General features: G+C 37.2%; 1 protein-coding gene across 1 annotated transcript; it reads right to left on the reverse strand.

Annotated features, from left to right (window-relative positions):
- Window positions 1-15,575: 15,575 nt before the first annotated feature.
- Window positions 15,576-17,810, reverse strand: LOC106881242 (uncharacterized). The gene is made up of 4 exons (XM_014931553.1): window positions 17,462-17,810; window positions 17,069-17,245; window positions 16,305-16,738; window positions 15,576-15,977 (listed from the first exon to the last, which is right to left on the reverse strand). Exons 1-4 carry the CDS (start codon window positions 17,808-17,810, stop codon window positions 15,576-15,578), a joined length of 1,362 nt encoding a protein of 453 aa, XP_014787039.1.
- Between the last annotated feature and the right edge of the window lie 7,536 nt (window positions 17,811-25,346).

A 25,346-nucleotide genomic window follows, 5' to 3' on the forward strand; every position in this document is an offset into this window, starting at 1 on the left:
CGTAAGTCTATTTTATGGGACTCCATTGTAAAAATAGATTATTTCGATTTTTTGCTTTTTTCATGTATTAAGAATTTTCCTTTGTTTGGGAACAGCAACAGCACATCTTAATTGCAGGTAAAACAATTTCTCTCTCTCTCTGTCTCACATACGCAGTGCCCGGTCGTATGATAAGGGAGCGCATTCAAGCCATTTGAGAATACGGAAGGAAAAGAAAATTACGACCCTGATAAATAATTTGTAACAGTGACGTTGTTTGGATTTTGACCGCTCTTTTTATTAAACGTAGTATATCTTCGACTACTACAAACATGCATTTATCAGCTGACTGTCCTTACATGCCACACCGTCGATTTATAGACAAATTTAAATAATTTCGATGTGAGTTAAACTGATGTTTTAAACTCAATGATCACCCGGAGTCTGCTCATAGTTATATCCCGTTACCACTTCTGGCGAATCATTTCTAGAATTTATAAAACGTAAAAGTGACGAACATTTTCCATTTGAAAGACTAAGGTTAGAATTTAGGTGTGAAACAGAATTTATATAGAAGTAAATGAAGACAAAAATTGTATCATTTTAAATAATGATAATCAATAATTATAATGAATTCTAGATTGTTTGTTTATTTTAAGTAGCGTAATTTATACATGCAAACAATTGGAAAGTGAACAAAAAGGGGAAACTAAGGAAATTAGGAAAGAAAGAAACAAAATAGAGACCTTTCATACTTCCTCGGTTATTATCTATCCCACTGACCCCTGCGTTACGTTATCACTTTGGTGTTTTTCTGAAGGTGGAACATCACTAGACCAAGTAGAGAAATATCTCAGGGTCATATTCATGAGTGTTCAGGAGACTGGATCCGATACAAGAATTGAAGGTTCTGGCACAGTAATGCATCAGCTCCAGCATTCGTTCCTCAGAAGGGGAGAGATTGGTTAAAAAGCCAAACCTATGGTCATAAATGTTGGGTAACGACTGAAAGAGTACAATCGCAAATACAAACAATCGAAATGCGGTTCCTCTGAAGGATTTCTTGAGCTCAGAAATCAGGGAATGTAGAGAACAGCTACTGAATAGCTAAGCAAGGATTTGAAACCAAATCCACATTTCTCAACATCATTAAGCAAATCTTAAACCTATTGTTTTCTTGCCTCTGTACTCAGAAATTAATGTGAATGAGTTGACCTGATTTTTCTCTGGGTATTCTGTGGTGTTAGCCCTGATAATACTGGGGAAATCTATTATTCTCAGTTGACCTACTTTAACCACTAAACACATGAATAAACAATCAAGTATTAAATTTATCTCTTTGATAAATTCAGTGCCAACCAAGAGCACATCTTGTCACATACAAGTCAAGTAGACTTATCACTCTTGTTTTCAGTCATTTGGCCTTCAGCTAAAGAGCAGATGTATGAAAGAAGAACTTTTATTATCCCTAGCTGCCTGTATCATTTTTACTATATCTTTCTCCCTAGCTGTACAGGGATGAAACTAAACTACTAATGTACACGATGACCCATGGATCCACAGAAAACATTTTACTGTAATAAACAAATGACATGTACTCACAGTGACATGGTGATGACATTGCTAATTTTATGTTATAACGATATTGTAATTCACATTAAATCATACCGGATGCTATCTTTATTATTTGGCTGTCTAGGCTTAAATAACTGCCAATCGCTGTATTTTTCCTGTTTTCTACAAGTGGTTGATTGAATGCTTTGAGTTATCCAATCAGAGCACTTGCAAGACCAGCAAAAGTGTGGTCTGTTTCCAACCTACAGATAGATATAAATAAGGAATTTCTTTTGAGCACTGCCATCAAGGTGGGTTTTGCGTGATGGAATTCGGATCTTCGGCAGAGAGCGAGTTTTATTCCGCTATGCATTCACAGTGAGGAGAGGATTGCCAGCAGTGATCTTTGATGCCATATTTTATGTTTTTCCTGCGCACATCATCATATACAAGCTACACGAGGAACCAATATATTTTTATTAACAGAATTATTCATGTTGTAACCATTTGCTGTATCTTCTATTACTGGAGAAATTAATGTGGCCATCATTTTTAACTGGTGTCTTCATATTTCTTGATGCCTTTTATCATGATATGTTTCAAACCAGAAAATAATAATATCACCAGGACCATAGCCACATCACCTTTTCAGTGCATAAAAAAGTAAATGACTATCTTAATAAGCAAATCAACATTGTTCTTAATTATTTCTCTTATGAATCTTAACAATAAAAAGCTCAATGTCATTATAGGAGGCTTTCCAAGTCAAACCAGTGCTTTTCTGCATTGAGAGATCACAGCCCAGGTACAATGGATATGTGGTTACACATTCACCACATACGAATTTCAAGTTATAATTTAAGCATGGCTCGATCATGTGTACAACTGAGTAACTGTTCAGTCAGTGGCTGTTGTTCATATGATAGCTTCTCCAGACGTTCTTGAACTTTTCTTCAGCACAGCCTATATATACAGACATAAAAGACACCAGTTTGCAGACCGTCACAGACATCAGAGCAGAATGACATTCTCCACTGTCACCAACTTGTGTGTGTTCTTGAGCATGTTACCAACACACATTCCTTGACAGTCATTCTAATGACTATATGCCAATACAAGGTAGACATGATACCACACCTGTATATTTACTCATTATGTTAAAACCAACCCAGTCATAATTCTTATAGCCAGTTTTTTTCCCATGTTGTATTAAGCTATTTTCATCTTGCTATTTTGACATATATTTGTAATGCATGAACATCTCTCTATAACTAATGCAAAATCTTGTTCAAATATTTGCTTGATGTAATCTACTTATTATACACAGCTCACAACATATTAACTAATTCATTTTAACAACATTGCCACAGATGTCTACAAGCAACAATGAATGACTTCTATGCTAGAGAAGGCAGTCAACAAAAGGAACAACAGATTTATTGAAAAGATAATTGGAAACTTGATTTTATATGAGAACCACACTCAGCCTAAACCAAATATTCAATTGTCCATTTAAACAACCTAGCCACAAAGCAAGTCGTTTCCTGGATTCTTAGCCAGGAAGCAAAACCTTAGTCAAGATTTTTCAATAAGCTTTTTCTATTGTTCTCAACATTTGCACTAAGAGATTTACGAGACTCAAGTGTCATGGTAAGATAAGTCTAATTGTTTCCCTGAAAATCTTTAGGTTCAATTCAGTTCAACACAGACACATTAACCTTTCTTTGTTCTCTGACTTACTTCTAATTTTTGACATGTATAAATACAGAACACCAAGCAGAATTCTTCAGGACCACCTCTCATATTTTCATCCAGCGTCTTACTGAAGAAGCATCTGTCTCATCCAGCACATTGCCAAAGGACCACATTGCACTTTTGCCTGGCACACTGGCCATAGAAACATCTCTCTCTCTCTCTCCTCTGACCCTCTCCATATGTCAATGAGGCACCATACAACTTTCACCCTCTCCATATGTCAATGAGGCACAATACCACTTTCACCCTCTCCACTAATCAAGGGATTTAAGGGCATGATTTAGGCCCTGGAGGATAATGAATGCAATGGCCCTTTACCCCTTTCAATAATGCCAAGGTGTCACACCTGTATAGGCTCAAGTTTAGAGGAATTCCTTACATTGCATATTTAGAATAAAAGTGACCTATAAGATCACATTTATCAGCATCGTCAAATGCTTCTACTGCTACACAAAAGGAACCTTTCAAGTCAGTCCATTTGACTCAGGCTAAACATTTGTTAAACAGCAGAGGTTTTCTGGCATGCATGATAATGCCTATATTCCCATCACTAATTTCTATATAATCTTTTTTGAAGTCAAGTGCCCTGTACAACAAGTCCGTCTATATAGATGAATAAGCATTCTCAATATAAAATTGCTCTACTGCTATCACTGTGGTCAGAAGCTCACCTTATATTGTATCCATCCATCTGGAAGTGCCTGCTTTTTCTGACATACGAATACTTATTGGACATCCATCCATTTGTCCGTCCGTCCGTCTATCTGTCCTTGCATGCACACATATACATTTTACATATATATGTAAGTGTATTTGTATGTATGTATATATGTATGTATGTACATTTGTATATTTATGTGTGTGTATATATATATATATATATATATATATATATACAGTTCTATATTTAAGAGATGAGGAATTATTTGCATTATTTACATTATTTACATTTGACGGATATGCCCACGGGCATATGGCGTAGTGGTTAAGAGCGCGGGCTACTAACCCCAAGGTTCCGAGTTCGATTCACGGCAGCGACCTGATTAATAATAGTAATAATAATAATAATAATATAATAATAATAATAGTAACATCGATAGGAATGAGAACCCAGGTTCTAAATTTCCCCAAGACACCTGACGAAGGCTGGAGGGTATATCAGCCGAAACGTTGCGTTAACAACAAACAAGATGAGGACGAATATCCGTCAAATGTAAATAATGTAAATAATATATATATATATATATATATATATAGAGAGAGAGAGAGAGAGAGAATGTAAGTTATGGCTGGTTCATAGGGTTACCCAGGGTTTTGCGCCCATGAAGTGCTTAGCTTTACACATGTCCTATCAGACCCTAATGACTGATGGCCTATAACATCTCTTCAAAGAAAGGATCAAAGGTTGTTCCCATACCATAAGCTCATAAGGCCAGTTTTCTGGCTTCTGTGGCACATATACACACACACACACACACACATATATGTGTGTGTGTATATACATATGTATATAGATCGCTGACCACTACATTCATATTTTTTTTCTCCTTATTTCTTTCTGTGTTCCTTTCAGTTGAAGAGCATAGGCTTGAAACGTCAAAGACTTTCTCTATTCCCGAACGTTAAACTAATACATCCATTTGTTGTTTACACCACCTGTCTTCGTCTGTTGTTTTTTTCATAAATTCTCACATATATATATATTTCTCATCCGGCTGGGATGATGGTCCATTACAGGATTACTCATTTTTGCCGCCTGAGTGAACTGGAGCAATGTTAAAGTGTTTTGCTCAACAACACAACACATCGTCCTGTACAGGAATCAAAACTAGAATCTTACAATCACGAATGCAACACCCTAACTACTTAGCCACATGCCTCCCCCACCGCTCCCCGCCACCACCACCACATATTGGGATGACCAAAAAGTCCACCTGGTTTTTGTTGATACTAAACTTCAAGCAATCTAACCAGCAGTTAACTTCAGTTTGCTCCTTGAAAATACACACTCGTTAAATACTTGAGACTAACTGATGACACACTTCCTTGCAGATGCAGCAGAAGTTACTGAGGCTTGGCTGTGAAATCTTGCCACACCCTCCATATTTGTGCAACCTTGCACCCCCAGATTTCTGCTTGTTTCAGTCTCTTCACAATTTGTTGAATAAACAGACCCTCAACTCTGAAGAGGATATTAAAATTCACCTGCGAGTGTTTCTTTGCTGTAATGACAAGATATTTTTTTGAACCAGGAATAATGAACCTCACCACAAGATGGCAGAAGATATTGGGACAAAACAGTAATTATATCATTGATTGAATAAATCGTGTTGTGTTTAAAACTTGTATCTTATTTTTGCTTAAAAGATGTATAATGTACTGTTCTGTGATGGTAAGATCAACAACAAATATACACCATCAGGTGAGAGATAATTATTATCTAATAGACACAATACATGTTTTTATGTGCTACTAATAGTTTCTTATGCTGAGAACCTGCCAAATAATGAATTATAACATGTGTAACATCTCTTCACAATCATCAGGCACAAACCACATAGCATAACAAACTAAAAATTGAATGAGAGAAGAAATGCGAAAAATCAAGAAGAAAGCATATAGAAAACATGGAAAGTTAAAAATGGAAAATGAAAAAGTAATCAGAAATAATTGACAAAGGTAAAAGAGTTATCTTCCTTAGACCTTAAATTATTAGGCTAGAAAAAATAGTGACAAATATATATTCTTGCTTATATATTCCTAATTTTGTGGACTCGTGGGTGTTGGTGCCACATAAAAAGCACCCATACCGGTGCCATGTAAAATCACTGGTGCTGGTGTTGCATAATAGCACCTAATACACTCAGTATTGGCATTAGGAAGGGCATCCAGTCATAGAAACCATGAAAAACTAACATGGAGCTCAGGTAGTTCTTCAGCTGGCTAGCTCCTGTCAAATCGTCCGACCCCTACCACTATTAAATGATGATGATGATGATGTTATATATAAAAATGTACTTTAATCCCCTGAGATTGCAGATACTGTTTCTGAATCTCTTTGATTCTTTAAATGTGCTAGCTTCCTGGTAATTAATCGATATTAATTAATATATGATTTTTTACCCTATTTTTTGATATATTAACCATTACCGAGTTCTCATACTGGATATATGCGACGCAGTAAATATTTTCTGCAGACATATTCCTGGAATTAGCGCGCCAAAACGAAGACTTTTGAATTTTACCATTAAGCTGTAATTAGCAGAACCATATACACGTGCACCTATGGCGGTGGGCAACTTTGTATAGGGTTCTGAGGATTATGGTTACATTACAAATCAGGCTGAAGAGAAATAGACAGTCGCTAAGATTGTTAATTTTGAAACCGGTCCCTGTTTAATAATGATTTTTTTCGGTGATTTTAAATGTCTTGCCCGCTTACGTTTTGGCATTCCGCTATATTTCATGTTGAGAACAATTTAGGTCTTAATAGACACAAGATGTGATCTATTTCTACCACATTGAATGTCCACATTAGTGGTCAACGTTATATATAAATATGTATATATATATATATATACATATATATATATATATATATATATATATATATATATATATATATATATATATATATATATATAAGTGAAATTGAAATCGAGTTAAATTCGATGACTGGTATCCATGCCAACGTCGTCTCCTTCATTGGGACACGAAACTCAGCTTGCGAAGACTTATTGGGGTAAGCCAGATCGAATCCGTGATGGCACCTGTGCCCAGCGTCGCCTTTCTGGCACTTGTGCCCGCGGCGTGTGTAAGGACTTTGGAGCGAGATCGTTGCCAGTGCCCCTAGACTGGCTCTTGTGCAGGTGGCACATAAAATACACCATTTTAAGCGTGTCCGTTGCCAGTACCGCCTGACTGGTCTTCGTGCTGATGGCACATAAAAGCACCCACTACACTCTCTGAGTGGTTGGCGTTAGGAAGGGCATCCAGCTGTAGAAACTCTGCCAAATGCTGTGCATGAGAAGACCCGGCAAGCCAAGTGAGACCTGGATCTAAGGCCTCAGCCAGTCCACTTATGCGTACCTTCCTTCATTGGACACTAAACTCCACTTGCGAAGACCTGTTGAGGCAAGTGAAATCGAAATCGAATTAAATTCGACGACTGGCACCCATGCCAACGTCGTTTCCTTCATTGGGACACGAAACTCAGCTTGCGAAGACTTATTGGGGCAAGAGAAATCGAATCCGTGATGGCACCTGTGCCCAGCGTCGTCTTTCTGGCACTTGTGCCCGCGGCATGTGTAAGGACTTTCGAGCGAGATCGTTGCCAGTGCCCCTAGACTGGCTCTTGTGCGGGTGGCACATAAAATACACCATTTTGAGTGTGGCCGTTGCCAGTACCGCCTGACTGGCCTTCGTAGGACTTTCGAGCGAGATCGTTGCCAGTGCCCCTAGACTGGCTCTTGTGCGGGTGGCACATAAAATACACCATTTTGAGCGTGGCCGTTGCCAGTACCGCTTGACTGGTCTTCGTGCGGGTGAAACGTAAAAGCATTCCGTTGCTTACGACATCGAGGGTTCCAGTTGATCCGATCAACGTAACAGCCTGCTCGTGAAATTAGCGTGCAAGTGGCTGAGCACTCCACAGACACGTGTACCCTTAACGTAGTTCTTGGGGATATTCAGCGTGACACAGTGTGACAAGGCTGACCCTTTGAATTACAGGCACAGCAGAAACAGGGAGTAAGAGTGAGAGAAAGTTGTGGTGAAAGAGTACAGCAGGGTTCGCCACCATCCCCTGTCGGAGCCTCGTGGAGCTTTTAGGTGTTTTCGCTCAATAAACACTCACAACGTCCGGTCTGGGAATCGAAACCGCGATCCTATGACCGCTAGTCCGCTGCCCTAACCACTGGGCCATTGCGCCTCCACGTTGAACAGGAATATCTGTGAAATAAAGAAAATTGATGGAAATATGCATAAGCTGCTGACTTGTAATAAGATGCATCACTTAAAGGCAGATTTGGATCATCTTTACCTTCCCAGAACCCAAGGAAGTTGAAGTTTGGTCCCGTTTGAACCTTTTTACAAAACCACCAAAATTGGATTGATCAAATATCTTGAAACAACTAACTACTGGATGCTAAAACTCATTGAAAATCATAAGACAGATAAGAAGCTTCATTTTGTCTTAAAAGAGAGCAAAAAATTTGCTCTCGATATCATGCATGATACTTAGGCTGAACAGCCTGAAGGAAGCGTAGCAACTGTTGCTGCAAAGAAAAAAGTGCATGAACAACTGGTTGATAGGTGGGAGCAGAAACCACTGCAGGACAAGTATGTGACCTGTTGCAAACAAGCTTTTGACTGGAAACACACCCATCGGTGACTATAAAACTCAGGGCTAAAGACAGAGAGCAGAAGCTATATTTTAGCCACTCAAAGTCAAAGCTTATTGATCCAGAACTACCAAGCAAATTAACTGTCCCAATTAACATCAATGTATCTGTCAAGACCTACCAAAAACTGAGCAAGTATAAAGATCTTGAAATAGAAATTGGCAAAATGGGGAATCTCAAGACTAAAACAATACCTGTTGCCATAGGTACCATAGGAATGATAGTAAAAGGGGTTGATTTCTACGTAGCTCAGATACCAGGAAACCCCAAAATGGCAGAAATTCAAAAGATAGTGCTCATGGGAACTGCCCATATCCTACGTAAAATACTATGTAATCTCAAATTTTAAAACAAACTTATAACTACTTTCTTGTTTTCTTTAACATTTTCTCGAACAATTCTATATGCAAAACCAAATATATCAAACCCTAGGCATAACACCAACTTGAACTTCTAACTTGTTATCTCTTGAGGTCTCTGGGTGAGACTTGGAGTCAACTTGTACAAATACAAAGCAAAAGTCAAACATATAACAACAACAACAACAACAACAACAACAGTAATAATAATAATCCTTTCTACTGTAGTAACGCCTGCGCATGCGTAGTCTTACGCATGCATAGAATTAATAAAGCAAGCGTTTCCCGCTCAATTCATTCTCTTTCTCGCTGGCCAGCGATTGAGCATGGACGTATGTTTAAAAGCTGTCTCTACATCTTTCGGTCTTATACTCGACAGCTAGTTATTCTCACCTCTAAAGATGTATAACTAAAGATATGTATGTTTTACCCAGTAAATAAATGTTGTTTGAGTTGTTTAGTCTGGAGTTCAGCGTTCCGTCTATTTCTTTAATTTTATAGTAGAAAGTCAGGTATACAATCTAAAGATGTATAACCCACTTTCTACTAAACTACTATAGGCACGAGGCCTGAAATTTGGGGGAGGGTGATAGTCGATTACATTGACTCCAGTACTCAACTAGTACTTGATTTATTGACCCCGATAGGATGAAAGGCAAAGTAGACTTTGGCGGAATTTGGACTCAGAACTCAGCGATTGACGAAATACTGCTAAGCATTTCGTCCAACTTTCTAACGATTCTGCCAGCTCACCGACTTAATAATAATAATAATAATAATAATAATAATAATAATAATAATAATAATAATCCTTTTCTACCCCTTCCCAAAATTTCCATTGATTATGAGGGAGGGATTTTCATTAAAAAGACTATAAGATTACCACCAACAGAAGCACACACTTCCTCAAAAGGTACACCCAAACCCACTGGTTTACTTTGTCTAACAATAAGTTTGTCTGTGTGTGTGTGTGTGTGTGTATTTTAGAAGTGATAAAGACACACATACATGTCCATTCATATACACAACTATACACAAAAGCACACACACACACACAGCTGTGTTCCACTTTGGTGTGTAACAAGAAAAGTTGAGGCAAGTTAAAAAAATGACATTTACTAAAAGGTATGAAAGGAATGTAGACGTAGACTATTAAATGACTTTTGTAACATTTCGCTATGAAGACATTAAATGAAATATATGTGTGTAGTGTTGTTGTTACTGTTATCGTTGTTTAGTGTCTGGTCAACATCGATCAGTTGGGTTCTGATCAAATGGATTTCAGTGATAATGTGACCTTACTATCTTTTTACTGATTATGGTACATCTAGTCAAGGGTACTTTTTCTTGAAAAGTTTGGTTAAACGAACGAAAGTGCTAACAAAGAGTAATTCAAAATTCTGACTGCTTCCTTTTTCTTAATATATATATACTCTTTACTCTTTTACTCTTTTACTTGTTTCAGTCATTTGACTGCGGCCATGCTGGAGCACCGCCTTTAGTCGAGCAAATCGACCCCAGGACTTATTCTTTGTAAGCCTAGTACTTATTCTATCGGTCCCTTTTGCCGAACCGCTAAGTTACGGGGACATAAACACACCACCATCGGTTGTCAAGCGATGTTGGGGGGACAAACAAACACACAAACACACATATATATATATATATATATACATATACATATATACGACAGGCTTCTTTCAGTTTCCGTCTACTCACAAGGCTTTGGTCGGCCCGAGGCTATAGTAGAAGACACTTGCCCAAGGTGCCACGCAGTGGGACTGAACCCGGAACCATGTGGTTGGTAAGCAATTTATTTATACACACACATATATATATATAAAACATAGAAAGTATGGTGGGTGATTACATGTGGTTGAATATATACGGAAAGAAATAAGATGAAAAAATACAGAAGATTTGTTTTACAAGCCTTAAGAAAACCCATGTAAATGTAAACGTTTGTGCTGGAAGTTGACTCATTTAATGTCAGAATGGGTTTTTACAGAAAAAATATAATGAAGTTGACTTTTATTTATGCGGGACGATATAATGCTTACTTTTTCTGTATAAATTTACTAAAACCATTAAATGGTTAACTACTTCTTAAAGTTTGACATTCATGCTGGTAATCACGGTCTGAGCCATATTTTACATTGCTTGGAGTTTCTACCTATCGTAATAGAGCCCAGCAATTTCCTTAAATAGATCAGTTTTTCTCTGCTTAAGAAGTCTAGCTTGCATTTGCCTCCAGGAAGCTATTGCTCGCTTTCTTCGTATTAGGACAATGAAATTCCTCACCGCCAATATCACCACTATCAGCTCTTACTGCATCTAATGCTGACGACAAGATAATAATTCATCCTTGAGCATGTAAACTCACTAAGTCAATTTGACCTAGCATTCCTACAGAAACCTTCATTTACTTTATACGAAGTTTAATGTCGTTTCACATTCATGTTGAATTATGCAGCAATCTTATGTTCTCTTCATAGAACACTTGTAATGTATGTATTACCAGTTCTTTTGATATAGTAGATTTTTGCTTTTCTTGTTTATGTCTCCTCACAGACGTATATGTTCTAACAAGTCACTTCTTAAATTTCACACCTCTTTTGTTCGATAAACAATGAGTTAAACTTGCAAAGCTGTTTATTTTCTCCTTTCAATGTTTATTTTAGCAGGTTACCAGACTATCAGTTTGGTTTCCAGGCTAAAACGGTAATGACAAATTTTAAAGTTTGCTTGACAATGTTTTTAATGATCAGTGATAGTCTTTCTTGGTCACGTGTAGACAGCCAGCATATAATGCTTATAGTTGTGTTAACACTTATGTTAACTATAGTAAAAGTATAAAGTGTAGTCATCATTTACATAACAATTTTTATGATAATAATACTCTTTATTATTGGTACAAGGCCTGAAATTTTGGAGGAAGGGGCCTAGTTGATCCCATCAAACCCAGTACTCAACTCGTACTTAATGTATCAACCTTGCAAGGATGAAAGGTAAAGTCAACTTCGGTGGAATTTGAACTCAGAACGTAAAGTTGGACAAAATGGTACTATGTGCTAACAATCCTGCCAGCTCGCCACCAAATATTATTTGATTATCTGTCTAAAAAATTTCTTACAGGAGATATCTAACATGGTTTTTTTTTAAATGTACAATGTTGTAACACCTATTAGCAAATGAAACACATGTAATGGTGAATAAATTGTACTATAAATTTCTTCAAATCTCTTACTTTGATATGTAGTTACTCTGCAAATACTATCTCCCACTATTTACAACTTTTATGCTTGCCTCACACGTTTATAACATCTACACACAATTTTGGAGTACTGAAATATTCAGATATGGTTCATGGGCACACAGCTTGGATTATAACATCCTATCTACACGCTACACACACACACACACACACACACACACACACATACACATATATATATATATAATACACACACACGCACATGTATATATATTCATATATATTGATAGAAAAGACAACAAAAGACAGAGACCTCGATATTATGTAAATAGAGGAATTTATCTGTAAAAATATGTGAATAAGTGTCACATATTTTTACAGATATGTTCATATATATATATATATATATATATATATATATATATATATATATATATATATAAATTATCAGTTAGAGGTTATGCAACCGTCTAAGGGATAAATGTATCCGTAGGCACTACTGTTGGTCCATTTCTTTTCTTCTCTATCTATCTATCTATATATATATATATATATCGCCAAGCAACGCACGCACCACTTTGTCCCTCTCGGGTCCGTGCCTCATCGCGTTCTTACACACATAATTTTTCTCGTCTGGCCGTAAAGCCTTTTCTGTTTGTTTTCCTGTCTTGTTTTTTGTCCGCCACTACATTCCTCCATGGCTAGATTTAATTTGCGTATACAAATTTAATCTACGATCCATGGGACGAGCCGTTTTAGCGATGCGTCCTGCCCAAGCTCGTCGAAACGCCGGTGTTAAAATGTGGGTGGCTGATGAAGGAGATGTTCTCTATGTGGCTTGTGTGTTCTCGTCTACGTTTGTTTGCAATGTCCTGTACCCAGATATGCACCTATACATACAGGTGGATGTCGGTATGCACATACCTGTACGTATATATGCATATACTCATTTACTATTTGTTTTTACATGATTGAACGCAGCATCTTCCAAATGTAAGTAGTTTTCGTAACTCATATCCTCCGACGCTACTCTATCTCTTTCTCTTTCCTTCCTCCCCCTCGTTCTTCCTCTGTACTACTACGTATCTCGCTTTACCCCTCTCGTTCTTCCTCTGTTACTACTACGTATCTCTTTTCCCCCCTCGTTTTTCCTCTCTTTCTCTTTTCCTCTCGTTGCTCACCTATTCTTCTACTTCCTCCCTCTGTTTCTCTCTCTTCCCTTTACACCGGCATGGTCACATGCTTCCGGTCAATAATCCTTTCCTTCCTTGGCTTTCGCCAAGCAACGCACGCACCACTTTGTCCCTCTCGGGTCCGTGCCTCATCGCGTTCTTACACACATAATTTTTCTCGTCTGGCCGTAAAGCCTTTTCTGTTTGTTTTCCTGTCTTGTTTTTTGTCCGCCACTACATTCCTCCATGGCTAGATTTAATTTGCGTATACAAATTTAATCTGCGATCCATGGTACGAGCCGTTTTAGCGATGCGTCCTGCCCAAGCTCGTCGAAACGCCGGTGTTAAAACGTGGGTGGCTGATGAAGGAGATGTTCTCTATGTGGCTTGTGTGTTCTCGTCTACGTTTGTTTGCAATGTCCTGTACCAAGATATGCACCTATACATACAGGTGGATGTCGGTATGCACATACCTGTACGTATATATGCATATACTCATTTACTATTTGTTTATATATATATATATATATATATATATGTATATATATAATTTTCCAGAGGATGTAGCAACCGTTACCAATATAGCATAAGAACTTACCTTAGGGGATCATTAACTAGATTCCTTAAGGGTCGTTCTCACAGTTTATATTTATATTTCAAGGTTTTTAACTTTTAAATTTGCATATTCAAAAGAGACAGAGACTTCAAACTCGATATATCCAAGATCGATTTATTCACCTGCCAAATGTCAAAATCCAATGGACCAGTCACTGGATAAGTTTGGCACAGAAATGTTGACATAGAGTGGTGAATAAATCGATCTTGGATATATCGAGTTTGAAGTCTCTGTCTCTTTTGAATATGCAAATTTAAAAGTTAAAAACCTTGAAATATATATATATATATATATATATATATATATATATATATATATATATATACACATATATATATAATTAATTATATGTATTTATTCTATCCTAATAAATAATAATTCGGATAGAATGAATGGGTTAATAGAAACCAAGGTAGCAAAGATCACAAAATAAATGTGGTGTAATTCCTGTTGGTGAGGCAGAAACTCCTTTATATTTTGGGTATTTGAGTATATTTAAAAATTATATGTATATTTGAATTAAAGAAGGGTAAAAATACCGCTTGCCAAAGATGAAAGCAAAAGCCTTAAAAACCACCAATCCTATGATAAATACACACACGAGGCATGCAATGAATATTTTAAAAAATAGGCCTACCTTCAGGATGGAATTTGAAGGTAGTTTACATACCCCAATACCAATTGAATTCATGCTGTGCATGAGAAAACATACCTTGCAATCATCACTTGGAGACTGTATTTAACATCTATTTCTAAAATATTCATTATAGGCTGTGTGGTAAGTAGCTTGCTTACTAACCCCATGGTTCCGGGTTCAGTCCTACTGCGTGGCACCTTGGGCAAGTGTCTTCTACTATAGCCTTGTGAGTGGATTTGGTAGACGGAAACTGAAAGAAGCCCGTCGTATATATGTATATGTATATATATGTGTGTGTTTGTGTGTCTGTGTTTGCCCCCCACCCCCACCCCCCAACATCGCTTGACAATCGATGCTGGTGTGTTTATGTCTCCGTAACTTAGCGGTTCGACAAAAAGAGACCGATAGAATAAGTACTAGGCATTCAAAGAATAAGTCCTGGGGTCGATGATTTGCTCGACTAAAGGCGGTGCTCCAGCATGGCCGCAGTCAAATGAGTATTACGTCAACTCGTGTGCGTTTCTAATGTAAAACGCCCTGCTCTGTTTAAAGAGAAAACTATCGTAAACAATAAAAAAGTAAATGTATGAAGCATTATTACTAGGCAGTACACTCATCCATGCAATATACTTCAAAGTACGATCTGCAATAAAAGCAGTAAGATAGCAAGAGTTAACCATGGGCAATGAAACATCTAATCAGGACAAACTTTAAATACAAACACAAATCATGCTATTTATGACATTCACTCCTCCTATGAGGAAGAGAACGGATCACACGTAAAAAGAAGAAACATTTTACAAGACGTGTTTGTTTAAACAGTTTTGTTGCTTGTTCAGGAGTGTTAAGGGTTCTCAACCTTCAGAACAATGGGATTATTTAGGGGTCTAGGCTTCTCTATTACGCAAGTTGCAAGGCCTGGTTCTGATAAAGAACGTGTGGTGACGGTGTGATGGCGAATTAGTGGAATGATTAGCGTTAGTATTGGAGTTTGGGGATTCATTTTGGTTAGTGTTATAGTCAACAGAAGACTTCACATCATGTGCTTCATCAGGTAGTGCAAGTATGTCTTGGGTTTGATCGACAGCTCCCTTCACAAGAGGAGAATGTTCATATTGTTCACAAGTGTTAGTAAGTCTTGCGTGAGGGGTACTCATGTCTTTACGCAGGTGTGGCTGATCCGGGGGCTGCTGCGAGATAAGGGCTGGCTCTTGAGCATGAAGGTCTGCCGGGTCCTTTCCTTTGGGTGGAGCTAACTGACTTAGAGACACTGTAGTTTCTCTTCCATCCTGCAATTTAACATGAGTATAGAGTAGATTGCAGTCCAGCAACTCCGCTTCGTCCACCAATGGTTCACATTTGAAAGTTCTCACATTTCATCTCATCAAAACAGGACCCGGTGATAGAAGCCAATTGGGAAGAGTTGTACCAATTGTAGATTTACGGTTATATCGGAAAAGTCTTTCATGAGGCGTTTCATCGGTCGCTGTACACAGGAGAGACCTGACTGCACGCAGAGAATCTTGCAGAACCAGTTCCTGCTAAGTGATTGTCAATCCTTTTGTCTTCAAAGCCAGTGTCACAGTTTTCCACGGAGTTCCGTTGAAGCACTCAACCTGACCATTTTCTCTGGAGTTAAATGTCGTAGTTCTACTCGTAGCAATTCCCTTGCTATGTAAAAATAATTTCAGTTCATTGGACATGAACCTTGTCCTCCTGTCAGAATGAATTGAGAAGTGCATACCAAAGAAGGAGAAAAACTTACAAAAACATTTTTCGATAGTTGAAGCACTCATGTCGGGACAAGGGAAGCAAGAGTATTCATCAATGGCAGTAATAAGATACTTGTGAGAATTAGAAGGCAAAGATCCTTTAAAGTCAACACTGAGTCTCTCAAAAGGTCGTGTTGCTTTTATCAAACGAGAGTCAGAATGTTGGTAAAAAGAAGGTTTGAGTTCACGGCAGACGTTACAGTTTGCAGTCATTTGCTTCACTTCGATGGAGAAAGGTAAGTTTTTAGATTTTTCAAAGTGAAACATTCTAGAGATTCCTGGATGACAAAGAGAAGAATGGATTTCTTTAAGTCTAACAGAACTATCCGAAGCGGAAGGAGAGCAGAAAGTATGAGAAAGCGCATCAGCTGTGATATGTTCAGTTCCAGGCCTGTAGACAACATCGTAACTGTAGCAAGACAGTTCAATACGCCAAGTATTTTATCATTCTTGATTTTGCTCGTCTGGACGTTGTCAAACATGAAGGTAATACTTGCATGTTTCTGTGATTAATTTGAAATGCTTGCCAAGAAGATAATGCTTCCATTTTCGAAGAGCTTCTATGATAGTATAAGCCTCTTTTTCAACTGATGAGTGATTCCTTTTACTTGGACTCAGTGATCTTGAGAAAAAGGCAACGGGTTTTCCACATTGATTAAGAGTTGCTGCGACAGCTATGTCTGAGGCATCTGTCTCAACCATTAGGGGCTGAGTCGGGTTAATAGTCACAACAATTACTTTTGTGATTTCTACTTTCAGATACTCAAAGGCATTTTTCACTTTTACTGGTAGGGAAAATGATTTATTGATTACCAGAGGATGAATTTTATCGGAAAAATTCGAAATCCATGATGACTAGTAAGAGAACATGCCAATGACTTTTTTTTTTAAATTTGAAGTTATGTGGGTCAGCAAGTTCCTTCAACGGTTGCAATCTCTCAGGATCAGGTTTGATGTTTTCTTTTGATACTTGAAACCCCAGTAACTTGATTTCCTTTCACCGATAATGCTCTTCTTTTCATTGAAGGTTATGTTATACTTCTTAGCACAGTCAAGGAAGTGAGTGAGATTTTTGTCATGGTCTTCTTGATTCTCTCCACAAATGGTAATATTATCCAAGTATGCAAACGTATTCTTGATCTTCTCTTCTCTAATCATATTGTCCATGATGCGTTGAAAACAAATAACTCCATTGGTGACCTCGAAGGGAATATGCTTAAAATGGTACAAGTTGCCTCTGGCTTCGAAAGTTGTAAAATGACTCTCTTCTTCCTTAATTGGTATCTGATGATAGGCGCTGTGGAGATTTAATGTATTGTACATTTCATACCTTGAGTTGCACTCAACCATCTCGTCGATTCTCGGCAATGGATAAGCATCGAGTTGAGTGAAACGTTTAATGGTCTGACTGTAATAAGTCTTTTCTTGTGTCTTTCATTTGTTGTTACCAAAAGCTGAGCTCTCCAGGGTGAGTTTGGAGGCTCAATGATATCATCACATAACAGTTTTTGTATTTCGGAGTCAATGAACTGTTCATCAGGCTTTGAAAAACGGTGAGACTTTGTTGCAATTAGTTTGTAATCCAGGGACAGGTTGCTTAATAAGGATGGTACTTCAACTTTTGTTGCTACTATTCCACACACACACACACACAAAAAGTAGGATTTTCTCCTTTGAAAGAAATCTGAAGTCCTTCATGCCGTTCCAACAAATCATGTTCCAGTATAACATCTGAACACAGTCCAGGTAACAAGGAAAGTTTTACATTGTCATACACTTGACCTTGGAGGTAGAGTTGCACAAAACAATGTCCTTTTGTTACACTTTAAAGTTTAGTGGAAGCCATGGAAATCTTTCTCTCTGAGGGAAAAGTGTTTAGTTCCAGAAATTTGGCAAGATCAGAGCAGATGTACCTCCCAGAACTTCCAGTGTCAACAAGAGCTTTAATAGAGGCGCCGTTGACGGAAATATTGATGATAGCTTTAGACAGGCTAGTAGATGCAGCTTCAATAATAACTGTACTCAATTGAGGATACTAATTCAGACCGCGTAGAATTAGGCTTTGATTGGAAAACCTTTAAGAAATATCCGTTTTTACCATATCTTTTGCAGGTGGGATTCTGTGCAGGACATTTTGACCTAGGACGACGCGAGTAACCACAAAAGAAACATTCTGAGGAGTGCACTGCTGCTGTCGTAGATGACGTATCTTCAGATTCAGTATTCTTGGTCAAAGAGATACTACCACAAGGAGTATGGGTTGTGTACATAAGAGATCGCTTTTCAGCCATTTCAAGAGATCGAGCCAGGTCAAAAGCCCTTTGAAGGTCAAGAGTATTATTTTCCAACAGCCTCGGTCTGATATGATTTGAACTTAGACCACTGATGAATGCATCTCGAATGGCTCCTTCACGATTCTTTTCTACAGTAACAACTTTAAAGTTGCCTTCTTTGGAAAGTCTTTTAAGTTGTAAAAACTGGTCTAAGGTTTAACCCAGATCTTGTTTTGTAGTGGCGAGAATATGCTTAGAGAATATTTTCAAGAGTTTCGATAGCAGTTTCACAATCAGGACATTCTACAATATATTCGTACACTGATGGAACCACAGAATTTGTCAGCAAGTGGAATTTATCAGGATTTAGATCTTCAACGGAGGATAAGAAATTGTTGAGAGTTTGGTGCCAGTGGTTCCAGTTCTTTGCAGCATCGGGAGAATCAGAGTTAGCATCAAAGTATTCCGGTCGAAGAAATTGCTCCATTTTGAATGTTAAATAAATTGAAGTAAGACAATTTACAAAAGACGGGCGTGTCTTTATGATAGGCTTTATTTAACATTCAATCATATCTTTAGTAGTAGAGTTCACCTTATAAAGCCAAAAATAGTTTCTGTTGTAGTAACAAATTAAAATATAGAAAATATGATTTAAATTCATATTTCCGAAAATTCACGATAACATAACGTTTTCAAATGTGTGTATGTGTGTGTGTGTGTGTGCGTGTGTGTGTGTGTGTGTGTGTGTCTGTCTGTGTATAGATAAATAAATACACACACATGTATATGTATATATATGCATGTGTGTATTTATAACAAGATATGCGTTGCATGCTCCGTGATTTTTTATCGATATCATCGAAAAATTACATAAAATAGTTACTTTTTGTCTCAAAGAAACTCCGTCCAGGTTTTTTCAAAATATTCTGCCTCCCCTTCCCCCTCTCTCAGTGACTCGTACGTCTGCTTTGAGAAGACGCACGTGAGAGACATCCCCTCTCCCTCTTTGTTAGTGTAGAATTGTTGCAAACCTCGTTCCACTTTCTGACCCGAACCACAACAATCCCATAATTCCTGAATTAGCCATCTGAAATGGTGGAATAACTTGGCGGTAAGTTTGAATTTTTTTTTTTATTCAAAACATCCGTTTGCATTATTATATTTTTGGAGTGTTCTGAAAAACAAAAATATTATCTATATTATATTTCTTATTTCAGAAGGAGCTAATTAATCTTAAATTAATTTGACTAACGTTATTTTTTCCGTTTTCTTGAAATTGACTTAAAATTTACTCAGACGTGTGTTCTTATATAAAAGTAGCCTTTTTCAAAACTTGATAATTTTTCAATCTTTTATGATATGTTAGGGGGAAAATATAGAGTCGATGCAGGAATCGGAATTCAGAGATCCAAAAATATTTCTATTGAGCCCCAACGACATTATAGAATGCTTTATAACAAAATTATCAGTACAATAGTTGACCAAATAAAAGCACGATATTCATCCTTAGAAGAGTTTAAATTCATGGAACTTTTGAATTCCAACAAAGTTGATGAGTATTGCAAACAATTTCCTGTGGACTCTTTAGATTTTTTTAAAAATGACTTATGGCAGATTTTTTGATGTAATATGATTACAAAGTGAGCTCAATGTGATGTATTCAATGAAAGATTTTAAAATGCGAAATATAAGTCATTTAATGAGTTACATTTACAGCAGTGACCTTGTTGAAGCTATGCCAGAACTCTTCAATCTGTGCAAGTTGATTTTGACAATTCCGTCTACCGCTGCTTCTGTAGAGCGATCCTTTTCTGCATTAAGTAGAATCAAAGCATACCAAAGAAATGTGACAGGAGAAAGAAGACTGTCTTGGTTAGCACTAATGTCACTTCTAACTGTGAGTTATTTCAACTTAAACCGTCCAAAGGAATGCGCCATTATAATAAATCATACCGTCCAAAGGATGGGTGTGTTTACTAGTATGTGTGTGTGTGTGTGTGCGTGAGCGCGCGCGCACCTGTTCAGTTTTATTTCAAGATTTCTGGCCAATAGAGAAAGAGCCGGTTTCTAACCTAGATCCTAGGTTTCTAACCTAGATCCAATTAATTGGAATTTCAACATCAACAACAGGGTATGTATGTATGTATGTATGTATGTATGTATGTATGTGTGTGTGTGTTTATGTATGTATGTATATATGTATGTATGTATGTATACATATGTGCAGATCTATACGTTTTGCTTTATGTATGTATTCTCATGCATATAGTTTCATATCTAGACATGCTAATATATATTCAAATGATAAACTTCTGGAAATTTTTACAAATTTTTAAAGTCCCAGTGATGGATTGGACCTGTAGTCTTCAAATTAGCTTTCACCTTTCTGGTTTTGAGAAGCCTAATTTCTCAATATTGGTATTTAGTCAGAAATTGATTCTCTCTCTTACATCCATTGGTCAAAGAATTAATACAATCTCATCTAATATATAAAATTGAGATGCGTGTGCATTCGCTTTTCACGCGTACCTCTATCTCTCTATACATCTCTATTTCTATATCTATCTATTTCTCTGTATCTATCTATCTATCTATCTATCTATCTATCTATCTATCTATCTATCTATCTACCTCTATCTTATTTGTCTAACTATCTTTTTCTCTCCCTCTCTCTATATCTCACTCACTCTCTATTATTTTCACTTTCATTTTTCAGACGCTATTGTTTTTACTTTAAGTTCAATCGTTATTGTTTTCACTGTAAGTTTTCAGTCGCTGTTTACAAACGACAACAACAAATTATCGACAGAAAGAAGTTCACAATTACTGACAAAAGTTATTTCATTCATAATTTACTGACAGAAGTAACTTCATAAATTTCTCTTCAATCCGTACACTTTGTTAAATTTGCCTACAAATTTGTTATTTACTTTTGCAACGTTTTTTTTTTTGTTTTTTTTTTTTTGTTGTTGTTGAAAGAATTACTGATAAAAGTAAGTCCATAATTTACTGACAGAAGTAACTTCAAACATTTCACTTAAATCCGTACACTTTGTTAATTTCCATAAAGATATCTTATTTACTTTTGCAATGGTTTTGTGTTTTACTGTTGTTAACGGCTTTTTTCTGATCCCTTTGTTACTAGCTCTTTGGTTCACTAAGTGACAAATTTCGCTTCAACCTGTACAGTTCTTTATTTTCCGTAAAAAATTCTTATTTACTTTCTGCCCGTCGTATTAAGAAATACAATTTCCGTTACCCAGTTATTTTCATTATTTACTATCTTCTGCACGCGTGTATTTCTGTATACGTATATAACTATGCTTAGAAGGAAAGTGTCAAGAAATTTGTCTACAATGTCAAGGTCAGCCAAAAGAATGTCTCTGTCCAGGATAAGAGTGATAGCTGCAGAAAGGGAAGCATACCAAGAAACGAACTGACTGTGCACTACAAAAGCCAGAGCATCTCAAAGTGATGAATAGAGGTATGCATGGCTGACAAGAAATAGGATCTCCCCTGCAGAACTGCAACTTCTATGAAACAGCTTTCAATTATGATCCAGCAGTTCATTATGCCGATGACACTAGAATTTCCATTGGTGCAATGACAACTGAGTGCATACATTGTAAAGCAAGGAGAGACACCTGCACTGTGCTGCAGTGGTGGAAAAGTTAAACTCTCTGTAATCTCACAACCTCCATAGCCATTGAAGAAACTGTTGTCATCAACTGACCAAGATTCCAAGCACTTTCAAAACAAAATTAGACAATACAACGATGCACTACAGATGACATTGTAGTAACGCCTTGTCTCGTGCGCATGCGTAGTCATCAATATCCAAGTTTGGCGCCCTGATTCTTTCTCTTTTCTCACCGACCGGCGACGATGGCAGACGTCCAACGGCGGAGCTCTCTAACATGTCAGCACCAGAGCTTCACAAATAACTGCTGCCTATTTTCACCATAAATAAATATTGTTGTGTTGATAGTTTGGAGTTCTGCGTTACGTTGTTATTTAGAATTTAATATAGGAAAGCAGGTGTACACCTAATGGTGTATAACCACTTTCCTATAACATCATTTGGAGTCACAATAGATTGAACTAAGCCAGGATTCATGCAAAAGATCCAAGGTCAGTTTCTTCATCGGATTCGCTCTCTACTAGCTTTGTCAAATGAATCACCGAAATCAACCTTTCATTGTATATTATCTGTACCTGTTGTTTGGTTACGAAATAAGCTACACAAAACGTGTTTTTGAATTACGTGTATTTACTTTATATACACGTATGAGTTGAAAAGTTTCTTTTAACATTTTACTTAACGTCTCTGTTCCATGCTGGCATGGGTCGGAGAGTTATTAATGTAGAAAGTTAGTATCTCAGCTACTAGTAGTTGAGACCTGCGTAATCTAGACGGCGTTTTTAAATTTCATTATTCTCTTTAACCTGGGCAATGCCGGGTATATCTGCTAGTATATGTATATATACGCACACACACATGCATATATATACATATACATGTGTGTGTATTTATTTATCTATACACAGACAGACAGACACACACACACAGACACACACACACGCACACACACACACACACACACACACACACACACACACACACACACATTTGAAAACGTTATGTTATCGTGAATTTTCGGAAATATCAATTTAAATGATATTTTCTATATTTTAATCTGTTACTACAACAGAAACTATTTTTGGCTTTATAAGGTGAACTCTACTACTAAAGATATGATTTTCTCTATACAAATTTTTGTTGTCTAATACTCTGAGTTTCTCGAAATTCTTCTAAATGATATTTAGATCTACTTATCATACCTGAGGAATTACCTTGGTTGTTTGTTATACTTGCATTTATTGGTGTCTGATTGATATAGTTAACCTAAAACTGAGTGCTTTGTTGATGTCTGCCTGGATTTCTTAATCCCTTTTTTCTTCTTACACACACACACACACACACACACATGTATATTTATGTCTTTAAGTATAGTTCTTTAGTGACTTTGGAGTTAATTTAACTCTTATTTTAGCATAAACAGTGCTAGTCAGTATTCTGTCACTTTTGTGACCTCTATTAATTTTATATATATATGTGTGTACAGAGAGAGAGAGAGAGAGAGACAAACAGACAGACTGACAGAGGGGGAGAGAGAGAAAGAAAGAGAGACAGAGATAGACAGACACACAGACAGATAGATAGATAGATAGATAGAAATATATATGCACACATTACAAATATTGGTGGTGAGGGGCAGGGAGATGGAATATCTGTGATTAGATAAGACTGACTCTAGTGCTGTTACAGGCTTTTACCCTCAAGCCCTGAAGGGAGGAAATGCACAATTGACTGAAGAACCTTAGTAGGATTTGAACTCATGACCTATGACAACAATAACAACTACACTAACAACAGACTATATATATATAACCATAAGGTAAATATATACATACATACATACATACATACATACATACATTACAAAGTATGGGGGTTTAATTCACAGGTGATCTAAGCGATTAGGTATGTTAAGTAAGTGCTGTAACAGATTACTAGGGCTCCAAGATTATAGCTGAGATGGTAGCTATGGAGCCATTGCAAATTTCCGATGCAATGGATATATAACACTGGGAAACAGGGTTTTTGTTGTCTGATGTTGGATACATGTCTTCAACTAAATCAGGGGTGCTGATTTCAAAAATGAAATCCATTTTGCTCTATCACATCAAGATCTTTCATAAACAGAGATGTTTGGGGTCAAGATCACTTTTCGTTAAGCATGGTCAAAGAACTGATAAAAGAACTTCATGGTATGTATGCTCTTTATGGAACATTGCCATCACAAATCTGCATTTGCTTACTTTATAACTGTTGACTACTCAGAAAATGCTTTCCCAACTGACATCTGGCTTGAATATGTTTTGTATTTCAGAAATATGGCCAGTTGTGAGAGAAGAGAATGTAAAAACAGTCCCAATGTCTTCTGCTTATTTCTGGATTAGGCAGTGAAACAAAATCACAGATTTTGTGAAGAGAGCTTACCTTACTTCCTTACTTTATCATGAAACTGGGTGACAAGACAAAGCTTGGGCATCTCATATAGTGTGCAAAACATGTGTTGAAACACTGAGACAGTGACTGCTTCAAATACTTAAGCAGAAAGTTTCCAGCTTTGTCTCACGAGAAAAATAAGGTTGGTGTGTTTGATGGGCCACACTTTGGGTGACTATCGCAGGACAAGCCATTTTTGGAGACCATGTCTGTCATTGAAAAAGAAGCATGGAATGCTTTTGTTGCAGTTGTATCTGATTTCCTGAGAGACAGGAAACCATCAAATTATGAAGATCTTGTGCAGACCCTGTTAGCCAGTTCTCAAGCAACATGAGTGTAAATGTGCATTTCCTGCACAGTCATCTGGACTACTTCCTTGAAAAATCTTAAAGCAATAGTGATGAGCAAGGAAAAAGATTTCACCAAAGCATCAAGAACATGGGGACTAGGTATCAGGGCAGGTGGAACACCAACATGATGCTCTCTACTGCTGATCACTGCAAAGAGACTGTCATAATGTAATTTATTCACATAAAGCAG

The sequence above is a fragment of the Octopus bimaculoides genome, chromosome 8 (assembly GCF_046866305.1).
Source record: "Octopus bimaculoides isolate indiv1 chromosome 8, ASM4686630v1, whole genome shotgun sequence".
In the NCBI taxonomy this organism is placed as follows: domain Eukaryota; kingdom Metazoa; phylum Mollusca; class Cephalopoda; order Octopoda; family Octopodidae; genus Octopus; species Octopus bimaculoides.

Excerpts from the sequence above, each read along its gene's own strand:
- LOC106881242 (XM_014931553.1), bottom strand. The coding sequence starts at position 17,810 with ATGGTTGAGTGCAACTCAAGGTATGAAATGTACAATACATTAAATCTC. Across the intron at positions 16,739-17,068 it reads CTCAAGATCACTGAGTCCAA|GAATCTCTAGAATGTTTCAC; the intron begins GTAAAAGGAATC and ends TTTGTCATCCAG. Across the intron at positions 15,978-16,304 it reads ACTCCAGAGAAAATGGTCAG|GATGGAAGAGAAACTACAGT; the intron begins GTTGAGTGCTTC and ends GTTAAATTGCAG.